This window comes from Aotus nancymaae, unplaced genomic scaffold (genome assembly GCF_030222135.1).
Source record: "Aotus nancymaae isolate 86718 unplaced genomic scaffold, 86718_ANA_hifiasm-v0.15.2.pri h1tg000030l, whole genome shotgun sequence".
In the NCBI taxonomy this organism is placed as follows: Eukaryota; Metazoa; Chordata; class Mammalia; order Primates; family Aotidae; genus Aotus; species Aotus nancymaae.
In genome coordinates this window covers 7,912,169-7,931,401 of record NW_026988443.1, presented here as the reverse complement: position 1 = coordinate 7,931,401, position 19,233 = coordinate 7,912,169, and the positions used below count along the sequence as shown (strand labels likewise).

Here is a 19,233-nt window from a genome sequence, read left to right as displayed (position 1 = left end):
CTTTCCATTACCACCTGGGATCATGCTATCATCATCTCTCATCTGGTCTGATGCAGGATTTTCCTAACCGAACTGCCAGTGCTGTCTTCTTCATTCTCCAACCTATATGCTTCCTTTTTTGTTAATTTTATTTTTTTTTAGATTCGGGGGTACATTTGCATGCTTGTTACATGGGTATATTGCATGAGTATATTGCAGCCCAATTGGTCGGGTTGGTCTTCTGGTGTACCTGTTACCCAAATAGTGAACATTGTACTGATAGGTAATTCTGCAACCTTCGTCACCCCCCACCTTCCTTTTGGAGTCCCCAGTGTCTGTTATTTCCATTTTTTATGTCCATGTGTACCCACTGTTTAGCTCTCACTTTTAAGTGACAATACGTAGTATTTGGTTTTCTGTTTCTGAGTTAGTTTACTTAAGATAATGGTCTCCAGCTCTACTTATGTGCTGCAAAGAACATGATTTCATTTTTTTAAATGACCCCATAGTATTCCATGGAAGATATATATGCATACACACACACACACACACACACACACACACACACACACACCACATTTTTTTAAATCCAGTCAGCTACTTATATGTACTTAGGTTGGTCCCATGACTTTGCTGTTGTGAATAGTGCTGCAATGAACATAACAAGTACAGGTATCATTTTTATATTATGATTTCTTTTTCTTCAGGTAGATACCCATTACTGGGATTGTTGGGTTGAATGGTAGCTCTATGTTTGGGTCTTTGAGAAATCTCCATACTGTTTTTCATGGAGGTTAAACTGATTTCCATTCTCATCAACAGCTACATCCTTCATGACAGAATTCATAGGTGAAGTCTCACATTCATTCATTTATTCACTTATTTCTGTAAGATGCTCCATGAAGGCATAGATTTTTATTTCTAATGTCTTTTCACTACCTTACCAAACTTCCTGGCACATAGGAGTTAATCCGAATATATCTGTTGTAAGAATGAGTAAATAAATAAACAGTAAAACTTGATTATTGCTGTTTGTTATTTCCAGGGTTTATGTTTATTTACATGCTTCATGCCAATGGAGATTAATGAAATCCTTCTTGAGCAGTTTCATTAAATAAATATATACTTTTTTTCTGATTGCAGAGCTAGTAGGTACTAATGTTAAAACGCATGGAAAGCATAGAAAAGCAAAAGAATAAAAGAATTCTATCAAACTGGATATGGTTTTGAATCATGGTTTTGTGTTATACTGTGGCTATTTTCCTTTGTCATTCAAACCCACTTCAGAATTGTTTAAAACAAAATTGACAAATTTGAGACACAGAACCTTTCTAGAATGTTTATCTTTGATGAAAGAAAACTCTTGGAAAGACTTTAAAGAAATTTCTCTACAGCATTGGAATCCATAAAGTGTGATGAATTTTAGGCTCCTTTTAAAATATATTATATTTTGTTTAGTGTCAAAAATATGTTTTCTGCTTCAGTAACTACTGCCACTTTATATAACACCATGTTATTACCAGGATCTTCCATCATTCCGATTTGAAGGCTAGTGTGAGGATTCCTTGGTTAATATTTGTTACAAAGCAACATTGTATATAGTTCCAGTTGACCATATTAAGCACTAACTTCAGGTTATACCACTAGGAATTAAATATCTCTTTGTTAAGGTTACTTTTCTTCTATTAACGAAACTGCCCTGTGGCTCATCTCATGCCTGTAATCCCCGCACTTTAGGAGGCAGAGGTGGGAGGATCACTTGAGGTCAGGAGTTTGAGACCAGCCTGGCCAACATGGTGAAACCCTTTCTTTACTAAAAATACAAAAATTAGCCAGGCATGTTGTTGCATGCCTGTAATCCCAGCTACTCGGGAGGCTGAGGCAGGAGAATCACTTGAACCCAGGAGGCGGAGGTTGCAGTGAGCTGAAATTGTGCCACTGTACTCCAGCCTGGGCGAAAGAGTGAGACTCCATCTCAAAAACAAAAACAAAAATGAAAAAACAAAAAAACAAAACAAACTGCCTGTCTAGTCAAGGAAGCAACTTTACCATTTTACCTAACAGTGGATGGGTAGGCAATGTATAGATTTCATCTCAGCTCATTTCACAAAGGCACATGAAGGGAGTTCATGATTGTACAGTGCTGGGATGAGGTACACCCGTGGCATTTTCCCAGCTCTCCCCTTCTAGTCAATGCAAGAGTCAAGAACTTTGACTTAATATAACATATTTTCTATTTTCTCTGGAGGGTTATTTTTCCATGGAGAATTCTGATCCCTTGTGTCGAGAGCTTTCTTTTGATATGCATCCTTTTATTTTCAGTTTTGCATTAAGATATTCAGTGTCACCTCTTTATAATCTTATTAAAGTCATTAAAACATGGAAATGAAACAGTGTGGGTGATGTGCGTCATTGTTGAAGGCGTGGTTTTCCTGGGAGGACATATTTTTGGTCTGGAGTATTTAGCACAGTGGAAAAGGGAGCGGCTTATGGCTAGTGCCAGATGGACATCCCTGATGGAATCTGTTACTTATCCCAGGGGCCCTATTATGCAGGGTTTATTTTCAATATTAATCTTGATATGAAGGCAGCTGCAGTTCTTAAAAAGAAATCATACCTCTAACTTATTTTTATTATGGCCAAAGAAATTTATAGATTGGCTTTATAGATGGATTCTACTATTCCCCTCTGTTATTAACCAGCACTGTGGAATGTGTAGTAATTTTTCCTATGTGCCATATATATTCTTCCACTAGTAGTGATGAGAAAAATAATTCTTTTTTGTTAGGAATAAATGGAGTCAGTGTGTATGGTAATATGTGCACTTTATATAAGAGTGGCTGTAAATAAGGTGCTAACATTTTACTTTAAAGCTAAGTAGTGTGTCCCCCCCCCGCTTTTTTTTTAGCTTCTCAGTAAGAATTTTCTCTCTGACTTCGCTGCATTTTTAACTGTGGCATATCCAGAGGGTTAATAAATTTTAGATAGTATTTATAGTGTTTTTAGCTTAAAATGCAGCCTAACTGATACCCTTCTGTGGTTGTTTTACAATTTTTACATCTGTTTTACCTCCCTTTTGGTCACTTTTGCATTTACAATTTGATATAATTTACCTAAATGCAGTTGAGTCACCCTTTTAGAATTTGTTTTTTGCTGAAGTGAATAAAATTTAATATATGATTTAAGAAGAGCTACTTACAAATTGCTGTATAATCACATCTTTTTAAATGTTTGTAAGGAAATGTTATGGTAATCTTAAATGTATTAGTATACAGTGCCTGTTTGGGATCCCAAGAATAAAATGCCTCCCTTGTTTAGGAATACTTAAATTCATGGTTATTTTATATAAAATGCTAAAATAAATTTTAGCTGTACACCAGATTAACATTGACATCTTGACTGAATTCCATTATTTGTCTTCAGGATGAAGGCCAGCGGCCCCTACTTTGAAGGGATTTTATTTTATGGTTATGTTTAAGAAACCATTAGCCACATACTCAAACTAATTAAAATATAGGTTTAGTAAAAACCCTTCTTTTAAAATAAATATAAGATATAAAATCTTAAGTAACAGATTTTGGAATAGTTGGTTGGGAGGAATGTGATTTCTGTTCTGCTTGCCCTAAGACCTCATCAGATGTGGGATTTAGAGCCTCATGTGAGCTCTTTCTTAGTAAAAGATTTGAGATAAACATAACTGGTAAAATACAGAGAACTAATGAAAGCTATATGATCACCCATCTGGTAAAAAGTTGTCCCTACAGAATTCAGGCAGTCATAAAATCACAGGAAAATGTATGTAATCAAGATATTCTTGCAGTGTGAGCAAAAGCTCTCTGCCACTATACAGTAAGGCATTATTAGCCCTGACATGTTTCTATAGCCAGACCAGTACCAGTGGTTTCATAGATTCCCATAATTTCTTATCGAGTATCTGAGACTTGCTCTTAAACAATGATAGATGTGAATTAAGAGACATTAATAGACCTTAGATGTAATCCTGTTTGGCTTAAATGATTATATGTTATGTATGCTTATGAACTTCTTATTACTGATGATTTGTGAGTTAAGTAGGCTTTAGGTATTTGGTTTATCAAATATGATTAAGACTGGAGAATAAACACATTCAGTCCCTTATCATACTTAAGGAAGAATTTATAGGTTTATTGATCTTTTAAAAATGTTATCCTTAAAAGAACATGTTAAACTATTTCTATTTCTTCACTTATTCTCAGCAGGAGCAAAAAAAGCAACGGGGTGTTTATATAAATGGAAAGCTTCATTGCTGAGAACCTGCTAGTTGATACATATTTGAAACACATTTAAGAGAATGTTTAATTGCAGTCAGTAATCTTATAAATAGATATATTCAAAGGCAACACAATGCCCTCTTGAAGAAAGAACACATTGTATTTGGATAGTGTAGACACAATGATTCTGTAATATTTATTGTAAAATACCTTAAGTCTTGAATTTATGTTTAATGTATGGATTAGTCTATATCAGAGTTTCTCAGTCTCTGTTGATGCTTTGCATAGGACAGTTCTTTGTTGTGGGGCCAGTCCCATGCATTGTAGTATGTTTAGTGACATCCTGGCCTTTACCCCCTGGATGCCAGACGTTATAACAATAAAAAACTCTCTAGACATTATCAAAGGTCCCCTGAGAAATAAAATTGCCCCAGTAGAGAATCACGGATATTTATGCCTATCTGTTTATAACTGTTTATAGCTTTATCTGCATCTGTGTATTAGCACGTTAGTGTTTGGCACCTGAACATGATCATGGTTTAAGAGCATTACATTTTATACTTTAGAAAGCAAAGAATGGAAGACAGTATAGGAAGTCATTGATGTTTTGGTAGAATTCGTACTAACTCATAATTAGAGGGATTTATTGAAATTAGAGAGTGTGTGTTTTTACCATTGGTTAGTAAAAAGAGTTCCGTTACTGAACTAAAGAAATGTTGTAATTAGTTAAAAGATTTTCATTTTAAAATACTGAGGAATGTTTTATTTAATTTGTTGTTCCCCTTTTTACATTTGAGGTTTCACATGGTTGTGCAAGAAGTAATGCCCAGGAGGCTTACTCAGGGTGTCCAGTATAAATATGTCATGTCATTAGAGGCCTGAAAGTTTGTTTTCAGCAGAAAGTCTCTGAGGTCCTTAGTCATTGGATTGCAGCAAGAACTACAAAGTCTGGCAGTACAAAGAAAATAACTCAGATTTTATCTTACATGACTTTTTATTTCCATTTTGTTTTAAGGCTTGACAGTACTTTGGCAAACCATAATAGCAATGGTTCACCTGAATTTGATGTGGACTGCGTCATGTGCAGAGAAAAATAAAGGGCGTAACAAGTGTCTTTAACCACATTGAAGCTGCCAAGTGCAAGGTTTCCTGGGCTTGATCCCGGGGCCACTGCATTATCAGTTGAGTACCTATCGTGTGCCAGGCCCTGATGTTGCAATGGCCAATGAGGCATTGCCTCTGCCGCCAAGGACTCTAGCAGGGAGACAGACACTGAAATTGATCATTTTAACACAGTGTAGAGCAATGCACAGGTTGCCTTGGAGCATAGAGGAGGAGAATCCAGTCCAGCTACGGGTGGGGACAGTGGTGCCAAGGAAGGCTTTTCCAAAGAGTTGTTTTCTGAGCATCCTTGAAGATAATACTACCGTGTGCATCCATAGAACTACTTATTATGAACGAATTCACACTAAAGTACCCATGGCAGATGAGAGCTAAGTTGTTATTCCTCCCAGAGATATTAGAATTTATAACAGGTCACAGCCCTTTCTAAACCCAAGAGAGAATATTGCTAGTAATGGAAATTTGCATGTTAAAGTCATATCTTTTGGACCATGGAGAAGGGTTCTTTTCAATTCTGACATCATTAAAGAAAGTAACCACCTTTTCCATCTGGACTAATGGGTTCTCCTAGCTGTCATTTCAGTGATTCTCACAAAATCCAAAACAGATCAAGCACATCTCTTTTCTAAGTTACTGTCATTTTATAAGAGATGGCTAGTAGTTTGCCAAATACAAGAGAAGACACACAGAATAGAAATTATTCTTACCTTCTGAAAAGTATGCCTCGAATTTTATCTTCTGCTATCATGGTCTGATCTTCCTTCTCCTTTGTGTTTAATCTCTTCTCTACCTGCAAACACTCACAAATCTCCTTTTATTCGTAAACATGTTCAAGCCAAGCCTCCCCTAAGCATAGTGTATACTTGCAGGCGCCGATATCAGCCTTCCCTCTGTCCTCTCTGCCTTGAATGCATGCATCTTTATTTTTTGGTATGCAAGGCTCACTTTGATGACATTAGTTAGGCCTTTGCCCAAGTAGTTTTATCTACCAGAGGGCTTTTGTCTTACAGGTAAGATCCTACATATCCTTCAACACCCCACTCAAATGGCTTCTCTTATTTGAAAACTTATGCTGACTTTCCAGGGGGAGTACTTCAAATATCTCCACCATGTAGTATCTGTCATGTGGAGTCATATCTGTTTTTTCTATTAGAGCTGTTCTTGGATAAGAACTGTGTCTTATTCACATTTTTAACCCAATATTTACCATCGTCTCTTTTATATTGTAGGCACTAATAAACGCTATACAAAATGTTTCAATGACCCATTCATTTTCCCCAGATTATTGAATCCCAGGCCACTCATTCCCAACTCTGACATTTATCAAGTACCTCTCTGTATGATATCCTTTGCTGGGAGTTTGTGTTGTCTCTCTTCTTGCACAGCCCAGTCCCCTGTAGTTCTATCCTTTCCTCCTTAGAAATGAGGAAACAGAAGTTCAGAGAGGTAACACAAAGCAACTTACCTGATGATACCCAGCTTGTAAGTGGTAGAGCTGGGCTTTGAACTTGGATGTTTCTGGCTCATTTATTCACTTATGCATTCAACAGAAACATATTGAGCACTCCTGTGGGCCAGACACTCTTCCAAGGAAACAGCATTGAAGTAGACAAAAAGGACTGTCTATTCTAGAGTGGAGAGGAATAGTCAATGGACAAATAAATGCAGTATATCAGTCAGTGATAAGTGACTGTATATCTCTGATGAGATATAAAGGAAGAGAATGGGCAAGAGACTGAGGAGGGCATGTGCATGTCCTTTTAGCCAAGATGACCTGGGAGGACTCCCTGAGGAGTGAACATTGAGCAGAAACTGACATAAAGTAGAGATAGAAGGGAGAGTGGCCCAGGCAAGAACAGCAGGTGCAATGAGTGACCCAGAGAAGGAACTGAGGACCCAGTAGTGCAGTGTTCCTGGAGATTAGTTGATAGGAGCTGCTCTCTTCGGAGGGAGTTTGGAGAAGGAGCCAACACTCAGATGATACAGGGACTTGTAGCCCATGGCAAGGAGTTTGAATTTTACTCTAAGTGTCTTTGGGAAGCCAGTGGAGTTCTTTAAATAGTAAAATTCTCATAAGCTACAGCAGTTTATAAAAGAGATATGCTTGGTCTCTGTTGGTTTCTTCAAAATTAATTGAAATGTTATCTGGCCACTAGTATAGATACAAAAGGTGGCTTTAAGCCTGGCATGGTGGCACATGCCTATAATCCAAGTGACTCGCTTAAGTGGGAGGATCATTTGAGCCTAGGAGTTTGAGGCTACAGTGAGCTATGGTAGCACCATTGCACTCCATCCTGGACAACAGAGCAAGACTCTGGCTCTTACAAACTTTTAAAAAATTTTGAAAAAGAAAAGTGATGTTATACGCACTAACCCATTTAATCCTCAAAACCCCTGTGATGTGGCAAATATTGTTTTTATCCCTGTTTTATTGATGGGACTATTGAAGCACACAGAGAGTAAACAGCTTGTACACAATGACACAGCTAGCAAGTAGCTCATCTGGAAGTTGAACTTGTTCTTAAGACAATGAAACAGTTTGCCTGACATCCCACAACTAGTTTGGTGCTAGAGTTGGAATTCAAAGTTAGTCTGACTCCTGGCAAAGTGCTCTCTGAATTTGTTCTTCCTACTGTTGCCTCTGCCCAGTCCAGACACTTGCAGCCTCCTGCCAGCCTTGAAGTGTTCTTCACTGGTCTCCTTGCCATCAGCCTTTCTTAATACTACTCGTGGGCATGTCACACTAGTGATATGCTCAGGTGTGGGCTTTACATCTCTCTGTCTCTGGCTCCCTCCTCTAACAAAATCCTTTGTGGACTTGCCTATTTAATATATTTGAAAGTAGGTTGGCCTTCAAAGCCCACCAGAGCCAGGCTTTTTACCATCTCCTCCAGATTTCTTCCCTTTCTCCTGTAGCCAAATTGTTCTCTGCTTTGTTCTTTGAACAGTGCCTGTGTACAAGTAGGTCTGAAACTTCACTCACTCACTCCTTTTTGCCTGGGACTCCCCCTCTGTCTGCCTTCTTTCTTGGTTAAAGACTTGTTTCTAACTATTGGGTACTACGCTTACTACCTAGATGATGGGATCATTCGTATCCCAAACCTCAGCATCATTGCAATATACCCATGTAACAAACATGTACATCTACTCCCTGAATCTAAAATAACAGTTGAAACTAAATATTGAAAAAAATTCCTGTTCCTCTGAGAGGTCATTCCTTTTTGACTCCTCCTCCCAGATTTGCAAGCTACTTGTCACAGAGTTGGCCCTTAGCTTGATACATTTTTTTTTGTCTCATCACCCTAACTGAGTTTTTATCCCCTAAAATCAATGATCATATCTTCTACTTCTCTGCATCTACAGAGAAGTAGATATATTCCACTAAATATATCCTATTAAGTAGCATTTAATAGGGACTCAGTTAAGTGTTGGTAAGGCTCTCAGGGAGAAGGGAGGAAGACAAACTGGAATTAACACAAAAGGTGTAGTCACTTAGCAGCCTATGTGTTACCACTGGCTTTTTTTGTTGGTGTGTATTTGAGGAAAACCAGAGATCAGAGGCCTTCTCTTCCTGTTCTCTGAATATTGGTGATGAATATTGGTTGCTTGGCCAATCTCAAAGATGGCCCCATTTTTGCTTAAAAAAAAAGGCAACAAAAACTCCCCAAAACAACTCAAAAACCCCCCTTAATTCTGGAACCTTAGTCTCCACTCCTAGTTATATTTGTTTTCCTGATATTAAACAAGTGCAGTTGGGTTTGAGAGGGTGTTTTTTCCTTCTTGCCACTTTTAACTAGTCCAGATGGTTATGCGATTCACAGACTCAAATGTGTCCAGATCATGAAAATCCCAAGGCCTCCGTGTTTGAGCAGAGTCCATATGTTTAGGCATTGTTGTTACTTGTGTGGGTCCACAGAACTTGTTGAAGAATCCAACAGTGGAACTTGTGTTCCTACTTGATCCAAGTTTGGATGTTCCCATCCTTCCTCCTGGTGATACGGGTAGGAGGGGGCTGGATGGTCACCTCACAAATGGTTGCATGTCCCTGTCATCTAGGAAAGTGAGGGGAGATTGTAAATATGCATGCCAAGCCTTCATTGCTATAAACAAAACAGCTTGTGCTCTATCAGCATTTCTGTGAGATGTGTAGAAACATTTTAAAAAACGAATTTCCACATTAGTCTAAAATGAACTAGGCTAGTAGTTCTCAAATATTAGAGTGCTTTGGAGTTCCTTCAAAGCTGGTTAAAAATACACATATAATAGGGTCCCACTGCCTAGAGATTCTGCTACTGTGAGTCCAGGGTGGGGAGCGGGTAATGTGCATTTTTAACGGCCATCTGGTTGTTCTGTGGTCCCTAGCACAACACTTGGAGAAACCCTGACCTATAATATAAAGCAATTTTTTTTTTAGAAAAGGAAATTTTAAATTAGAAAAAAAATTAGCTGTCAAATCTAACACTTGAATCCTTGCCCCCATTGACAGTACGCTGTTGGTTCTCTCTTCCCTCAGCGTTTTGCCTGCAGGCCAGAATCTGTGTTGTTCATTGCAGTTTGTGCTCAGCCACCGAAAGCACCTATCCCTAGCACCCAACCCCCATCCACCCAGGGCTCTATAAAAAGGTTACTACATTTTCTAGAATAAAACCTTTTTCTAGGTAGATAGCTCTAGAGTTCAAAACAGGACTTTTATTATAAAACGGAAACGGTTACCGTGTTTTTCCCGTAGATGTCATTTGGGGAGTGACTAGTGGTGGTGGCCGCTGGACATCTTGTTTTGCTTGGACTTGGATTTCAATACTGTGTCTGAATGGGCTTGGACAGCAGTTCTGAGTATCATTATTTTGCATCCAGAATTAATTTGTGCCTATTGAACACCTACTGTTTACCAAACACTCTTCTTACTGGGACATCCATATAAAGACAGACAAAACCTTCTTATTTTCATTGAATTTATATTCTAGTGGGAGGAGAAAAGCAGTAATGACATTATGTGATGTTGAAAACTTCATGGAAAAAGTAGACTTGAAGAAGATGGATAGAGAGTGTTGGAGGTGGAGGAGGGTAATCAGGGAGAAGATAACATCTGAGAAAATACTCCAAAGGCAGGAAGTGAATGAGCCCTGGGAACATTTATGGGGACAATAGTCCAGACAGAAGAAACAGCCAGTACAAAGGTCCTGGGGTGGGAACCTGTTTGGGGTGGTCAAGGAACAACAAGGAAGCCAGTAGGCTAGAGTAGTGTCAGCAACGGACGTTGGCCAGAAGGTAAGAAGAGATGGGCCATTGTAAGGATTGGGGGTCTCCCCTGAATGAATGGGAAGCCATTGGAGAGTTCTGAGCAGAAGAGTGACATAGTCTGAGTTAGATTTCCTCCTGTCCTCCCTTTTTCTCTCCCTCCCTCCCTCTCTCTCTCTCCCTTCCTTTCTTCCTTTTTTCCTTTCCTCCTTCCTTTGTTTTCTCCCTTCCCTCTGTCTCTTACTTTCTCTTTCTTTTCCTCTGTTCCTCTCTCCCTCTCTTCTTTCTTCCTTTCCTTCATGTTCTTCCTTTCCTCTTTCTTTTCTTTCTTTCCTTTTTTATTTTTATTTTTTGAGACAGGGTCTCACTTTGTCACCCTGGCTAGAGTGCAGTGACATAGTCATAGCTTATTGCAGCCTCAACCTCCTGGGCTCAAGCGATCCTTCCACCTCAGCCTCCTGTGTAGCTGGAACTACAGGCATGTGCCACCATGCCCAGCTATTTTATTTTATTTTTTTTTAGTAGAGATAGGGTCTCACTATGTTGCCCAAGATAAACTTAGATTTTTGAAGGGTCTCTTTGGCTCTGTATTGAGGACAGTCTGTTGGAGAGTATGGAAGAACCAGAGGGATTTGCTGGAAATGCAGTTGCAGAGGTCCGGGAGGGAATGGATGGCTTGGGCCCGGTGGATCCTGAGAGGCAGGCACACGTGATCCATTTGGGTACAGTTGGAAAGATAAGCCAACAGAATCTCCTGTCGATTGGATGGAGGAAGGGAGAGACAGAGGGGATTGAAGAATGATATTTGACCTGAGTCACCAGAAGTGAGTCACTTCCCCATCAAAGGAGATAGGAAAGACTAGGGGTGGAGCAGGCTTTGGGGAGAAGATGAGTTCAGTTTTGGACATAGGTCCAAGATGCCTATTGGCACCTAAGTGGAAGTGCTGTAGACAGTTGGATGTATGAGTGTGGTGCTCAGGGGAGCATCATCTGGGAGTTTTAGCATATAAACAGGTGTGTGTGTGTATAATTCTATGTATGTGTGTGTAAATTATATAATTGCGTGTACATAAGCAGAATTGTGTGCATATATGCTCGTGTGTATATATATCTCTAGATAATTATTTAGAGATTCCTATATTATACCTCACAGCTGTTGTTTGCAGTGTTTTGTTTCTAGACTATTGTCGAACCTCCACCCTTAGGTATAGATGGACTTTAGTCACAAAGTCATTCTTTGCTTCCTAATGTGGTACTCCAGACCCATCTGTGATAATATCGGTTTTAATCATCATCCACCATATTGGCTTGTTTTCACTCCTTTGGGCTTTATGTCTTGAAACAGATCACTAATACTGAAAATAGTTGAAACTTGATGATCTCTCCTAAGTTCTCTTCCAGGAGGTAGTTAACCGAGCCTCCAAACGCGTGTGGACTTCGCATTCCTCCCTCTGCCAGCATGTGACCGTGCTTGGCACACTTGATCCATCATGGCACAGTTCATTTGTGTAAGTGACTTGACAGATGTCCGTAGTGAGGCATCAAATTGTCTGCTAACAAATCTAATGAGAAAAAAAGAAAAGAGAATTCGAGGGATTATCTTTTTTTTTTTAGGATTAAGTTTGTGCCATTTAGCTGTTTGAGACCCTGTAGTTAATGCTGCTTTATTACAAGCCTATACAATTCTTCACATGGGTGTCAAAAGAATTTCGGTGAAAATGATGTTATGTGGATGCATCAAGCTGAAGTATTCGTCTTGTGATTACAGATGGGTTTTTGTCTGGGCTGTTCCACTTTCCTCCAGTCTCTTTGCTGGACTAGCTAGACTTAACAATCTGCATTAATTTACTTTGGCACTTCACACGGTCAAACAGGCCACGAACATGATGGTCTTTAATAAATTTCTAAAAAAATCCTGCAGTGCTCCTTTTTAATTGACATCCTTCATAAATTGTATTTGCCCAAGCTATAATTACTCATCAAGCAGCAAAAGCAAATCTACCTCCAAGTACAATGAAGATGTTCTTTTATGAAATTATTAAGATACAGAAGTTCAACATAGAGTAATTTAGTTCTGCTTTATAATGATATCTTTGGGGACTCTACCTTTGGGGATCACATCTATTAGAGCCTATCAGCATGGAAAAGGACCTATCACCACCAGTGTGCCTTATAAATGCCAAATGTCCCTGCTTCCCGGTGACCAATTATGTGTCTTTAAAACACTTGGAATTGGTTGATTTCTTTAATAATGTTTGTATGTGACCTTTAGAATAATTAACTACTTCACTTGATATTCATTTAGTTAACTTGGAATATTTTGTTTTGACTCTCGAAATTGCATAGAAGGTCTCATATATGGTTGAGTAGGGGATCTTTGCGAGAACGTCAGTGTAGGGTTACAATCTAGAAAGTTTAGAAATAGACCAAGTTAAGGTGACTTAGAATGAATAATTAAGAATTCTGATTTAGTTCATTCATATTAATAAAACAGATACATTTTATCGTGGTATAAAATTAGGAATATTAGCTTTCCTAAGAAAAATTCAGGGAAAATAAAGTAATATTGCCAATAAAGGGCTTAGAACAAGCCTTCTCAAAGTGTGTTTTCACAGGGTATTGAAGGGGAAGCAAAAGGAAGTGATCCACAGCTTTTTGTTTCCTGTCTCCCCTCAAAGAAAAGTGGAAGCTTCATCCAAGTAGAAACCTTGCCATCTTTTCCATCATTTTGCCTCCAGTGCCTAGTACAGTCCCTTGTACGTAATAGGTGCATAAATATTTGTTGGACGAATGAACTGTGGGGACTTCTCAGAGCCTTTCACTTTATAGCAAGCTTTGTGACTCATCAAAGAGAAGTCAGCGTTTCCCAAACTTACTGGACCGGAATCATTTCTTAAGGAGCATTTTACTAGACTTGGGTACCTTGAAATACCCTCTGGGAAATTCTAGCTATGAGTAAAATAGATTAAAAAGTAAAACTGAATTGATCACTGAGTGAAATATTCAAGCTTTTGTGGATATAAGAATGTAAATGATAGATAGAGATCATGAGGTAGGGAGGATGCCAGCTTTCCATGGTTGAATCTGTAATCTTGGGCAAGTTACTTGAGCCCTAGAAGACTTAGTCTACTGATCTATAAAATAGAAATGATAATTATCTTACTGGATTTTGGGAAAATAGATTACGACTAGCCTCAGTTTGGAAAACTAAATGAAATAAAGTATGTAGAGAGTGTCACTAAGCTAAATACTTATTACTACTGTCATAAAAAAGTAGGTGAAAATGACTCCAGTTAGGATGGGCGATTAGGAGACACTGAAGTTTACACGTGATCAACCTTTCTCCCTCTCTCCCTCTAACAAATGCTAGAGTGATTATAATATTCCAGGAATTGTTTGTTCTGGGGGAGATGTCAGTGAACGCAGTTAAGGCCCCTTCCCCATGGACCTATGGGGTTTTTGTACTATAATGTGTTTACTGATGTCACTGTCTCTTAGAACATAAATAAATTTAATTGTACACAATTCACTTAAATTGTTCTGAGGTCATTATATTAGAGACCTGCCCCAAAGGAGCACTTTCACTCTCAGAATCAGATCTGTTCTTACACCAAATGACTAAAGCAGGATTCATAGGTCACATTTGAAAATAAAACAAATAAAATCAAGCTAGCATTACTAGGTAAGGTAATCAAATGAAAATGCCACCCTTTCATTTTGATTAGTTTAACCACCACCATAAGGTGGTCAGATTTAGCAAATAAAAATACACAGCACCCAGTTAAATTTGAATCTCTATAAATAAAGGATAGTTCTTTTAATATAAGTATATCCCAAATAGTGCATGGGATATACTTACACTAAAGCAAATTTGCTGTTTATCTGATAAATTTAACTGGATGCCCTGTATAGTATCAAACTACCTTGCCACATTGAACTAGGGTCCCAGGTACCTGTGCAGGAGAAAGACAATTACCTGCAACAAGTCAATATTTAAGGCCCCCTTTGTAGAGGGGCTGTTTTACCCAATACAGAATAGAAAGCTTTACTTCTATTTGAAATGATTTATAACTATTCCCGCCTGATCAGCAAGTGTTTCCAAATTAAAAGCCATTAATTAAGGCCTTCTATAGATACAAAAGATATGCAAGGAGTGCTTTGTAATGCTAGCTCAGTACTTCAGGTGAGAGCTTTTCAAATTACCTGGACCACTGGAGCCACCTGCTTGACTAAACGCCGCGTGGCCTGTGCTGCTCATCAGTGTGCACCGCGGTGCCAGCATAGTTACTGAATTTTCTCATTTCTCCAGGGCAAATACTAATTAATGGATACAATTCACAGCTGATTAGCTGTAGTTTCTTCAGTAATTACATTCGCATACTAACTGTTCAGGAGAGGATTTCTAACCCAGTTCTTATTTCACTCTAAGCTTAATTTGTTTTTTGAATTGTTTAGGCCTTTAGTTTAATAGCCATTTTATTTTTCTTTGTTGTTTTAGGTGCTATTAGATAATAAGTAAGTTTAATCTTAAAAAAATACTCTCTGATAATGAGCTGTTTGCTTTAAATGGATTTCTAATTCCCCAACAAAACCTACATTTAAATAATGTTGAAGTTGTGATACGGGCTGTTAGGCAGTTTGAGGGACCAGGATCGGTGAATGGAATACTCATTTTGAGCCCAGGTTCTCATAAATATCCAAAAGGAACATTTCAGAGGAGGCCTGAGATTTTAACTCTAGCCTCATTCATCAAAAATTTCATGATAGAAACCTATACTTTTTCTTGCATATATTTAGCATTGTAGAAAAACAGGGAGAATATGCGTGTGCATGTGTGTGTGCCCATGTGCATGTGTGTGTGCCCGTGTGCATGTGTGTGTGCCCATCTGCATGTGTGTGTGCCCGTGTGCATGTGTGTGTGCCCATGTGGAGCCATGTGCATGTTTTTGATATCACATGCCTTCAGAGAAACCAGATAAAGGTCTTTCTTAAGCACCAATTCATCTTTCAGAAATCTTTATAAAGATATTTACCTAAATGAAGTTGAGTGCTCAGTGAGAGCTTTACGGATGGCTCATTGTGTGTGTATTTCGGTGTGTTGGCTGGGGTGGGATTTTGCTTCTGTAGACCATAACAGCACTCTGGAACCTTTAGAGTCTTTCGTATAAATCCTGCTTAGTTCTTGGATCCCTGACATGATAAAGTATAGCATGTCAATCCTGCTTCTGGGTACAAGTCCTTCAGGTTCAGAGTCAGGGATTGAGAGCCCCCAGAAATAAGTGTTAGTTTATTGAGGAAGAGGATTATATGAGTCTTCCATATCTGCGTATCTCTCTCCATATTCTGTTTATTCTCTATATTTATTTGTATATCTAGCTATGTACCTACCTGTTTATATTCATCCATCCATCTATTGCTCTCCTTGGGAAAACTGGATCTTTTACTTTAAATAATTACTAGCTTTATGTATGTTAGAGAATAGATATATACATTTCACCCTCTGGAGACCAAACCTGTGTTTTATTTGATGTATTAAAAGAAGCAAATAATACATTTTTAAAAAAGGACATTCTTTTACCAGTTAGAAATCATGAAAATAATATAGCTCTAGATCATTACATTCACAGAGCCTTTCCATATTGCCAGACTGATAACAGAATGTTTAAAGCAACAAAATGTGCCGATTTAGACCATTTGAACCTGAAAATACATTTCTGCCAAAATCCAAGTTTTACATTTTGATAACAGGTCCCTAGAAGTAAAGAGCTTAAAGTCTGAAATGCTGATACGGTCTTATTTGTGATGATATGAATGGCCCATTGTGTTAGGGAATGAAGTAAAAATTGCTGTGTTCATAAGATCCCACTTATTTTTAAACCTCTTTGCACTTAATGTTACACTGAGAGATTAAATATCACTGTTTTCAGCAGCTCTGATGGATACAGATATTGCTTTAAGCTGTTTGGAGATTTTAAAAATATTCTTTAGTCTTATAATTTATTTATATTCATGCCACACCCCATTCACTGGAAAATAGAATTTGAGTCCTGGGAATTGAATTTTATTCCCTTTAATTCACATTTTAACCTACCCACACTGGTGACATCTGTTCTTGAAAAGTAAGCTATAAAATCCTTATGTGCTTTAAAAATATGTCAAGGTGATTTTCTTGGAAACTCTTTTTCCCTCTCACCTCTCACAAATGCCAGGTCAATAAACAACACACACTGGTGACCAGTGGCTTAATGTTTATAATCCTCTCCCTTCACAGTTAGTCTTGATGAGAAACAAAACTATTTTATAGAATTATTGAGTTAACTTAACTCTGTGCTTTATTTTCTGAGGGAAGCAGCTGACTGTGTATAGCATAGTGCTTTGAAACCTTTGTCATGTTTCACATTTGGGCTGAGTTGAAAACCCCCTTTTATTTAGCAACACCAGCGTTCTTTCCAGATCACAGCCAGAATGCTTTATGATGCCCCATATTAACATAAAACAATCTGTTTTTCTTTCAGTTTGGAAATAATAATAACTACATGAATATGGCTGAGGCGAACAATGCATTCTTTGCTGCCAGTGAGGTAGGTGACTGTCTTAATGTGTTTGTTCATGTTTTGTGTGTTATTGAGATAATTTAATAGGCTTGAAGGGAAAAACAAAGTATCAGATTTATCTCTCTCTTATGTGGCACAAGGTAATGACTTTGGAGAAGAAATGAGAAAAGCCTATTGGAAAAGAAAACCTGAGAAGTCTTTTATCACTTGTCCGTAGACTGTTACTATTAATAACTTCATACAAATCTTTTGATTAAAAATAACGCAAACAAAAAATAAATATGTAAGAATATATGTTAAAAGGCACACACACACACACACACACACACACACACAATGTTGGTATCTAAGCAGGTAAGTGGTTTTTTTTTAGGTACCAGGTTAGAAGTGACTTTTAATGGAAAATAGTTGCATTTTATGGCAAATAGTTCACATATCTCTAGGGATAATTGCATTAAGTTGCCATGGTTTGGGAAACTATGTGTCAGAAGTGTATTGTAGTTTCCTGGGGTTTGGAAGGGGTGATGTGAAATGAGTGTTGAAATGTGTTCCTAGATCCCCAGAGCCCAGTATAGTGCCTGGCAGTAGTAGGTGCTCAATAAATATTTATAGAATGAATGAATGAGTGAGTGACTGGCATGCTCCAAGACTTGGTCACAGCTGGGCAAACTGGGTGATGGAATCTAAATGCAGCACCTCATTGTCTCTGGGCCTGTCTTCAGTTTATGGGTGCAGATGAAACTTGCACTGTCTTCTTGCTACTGTTTTTCCTGCATTTCCTATTATTGATTTTGGATTGCTGTTTGGTCTCATTGGCCTGCCCTCCAGAAAACCCTCCATCTTGATTAGATCAAATATGGTTTCCTAAAAATGGTAGACTGTGTGAGATTTAAGATTTTAGAACAAGAACAAACAGAAGTGAAATTGGCCCAAATGGAACATTTCCTCTCGCGGTTTATGTAATAAAAAGTCCTCATTTTCCAGATACATTCAAATATAGGAAACTGAACTAGCTTGACCCCAGAGAATGAAAATAATAATGGCTTCATAAATGATCTTGGTAAAGGGAGGCAAATGATATGAAAGAAATTAACTTTGAGAAATTATTAGAATAAATGGGGAATCAAGAATTAAGGGTATTCCTAGATTAATCATTTTTATAGTGACCATCATCTCTCTAACCAAGAAGACAGCTTAGATAAGGGAATATTGTTTGGCACTGGCTGCTGTGTTGTTTGTGATAATGAACACAAACCCCATCTGTAAGGACAACATGATGTTTCATTCTGTAGGATTTTTTTTCCCTACATTTGAATCAAACATTGATGAAAGCTCTACTGCCAGCAGCTGTTCAGAGACAATTTAATTCCAGCTGTGATAATTCACCGTGTCAGACATTGGCTGTTATATGTTGATACAACAGTTCTCCAGATTTGCATTTTTATCAAAAGGAACAAATGTTTTGAACATTTCAGTACAGATGGTATTTAACCATGTACATACTACTTTAACATGTTCAAGGTAAACACTGAAAAGTCAATATCTGTAAAAAATAATCACGTAAACTCTAAATGATTAATCTGATGTTGGTCAGACGGCACAGTTACCAAAGTCACTGTGTCTTTTTGTTGTTGTTGATGCCATATATGGTTTTTTTTTTTAATAATCACAGATATCCAGCATTTCAAATTCTTTTTTTCTCTAAGAACGCTTAACTTTAGTATATCACCTGTCTTTAAAGGTAGTTTAACATTTTAACATTTTCTTGGTTATTGCATTGGATTATTATATTAGGTTAGTATATAGTAATATGCTAAATTGAAATTAATTTGTCATTAAAATAATTGTACCATGGGGACATATTGCATATGACATCTCTCTCTAGTCCTTAACAAAAATAAAAACCTTCCTAATTGTGACTGCTTAGCATAGACATGTTTTATGTTAGTTTAGGAAGTAATCTGATGTAATGATTTCTCTGTACATCTTTTCTTGAACAAAAAATAAAGCCCAAGTAAATGTTAATGCTACATTATAGCATGTGCCTAATTTCTCAGTCACTGTATTAAAAGTAAATTTATTTGGTTTTT

General features: G+C 37.8%; 1 protein-coding gene across 3 annotated transcripts in view; it reads left to right on the top strand.

Moving 5' to 3' along the window:
- The window catches only part of TOX3 (TOX high mobility group box family member 3), a 106,093-nt gene that overhangs the window by 59,385 nt on the left and 27,475 nt on the right, over positions 1-19,233 (top strand). For all 3 annotated transcript variants that reach the window (XM_012447964.2, XM_064383063.1, XM_064383064.1), the window contains exon 2: positions 17,105-17,170. In XM_012447964.2, the coding sequence (XP_012303387.1) occupies positions 17,126-17,170 (45 nt within the window). In that variant the 5' untranslated portion in view covers positions 17,105-17,125. The remainder of the gene's footprint in view (positions 1-17,104; positions 17,171-19,233) is intronic.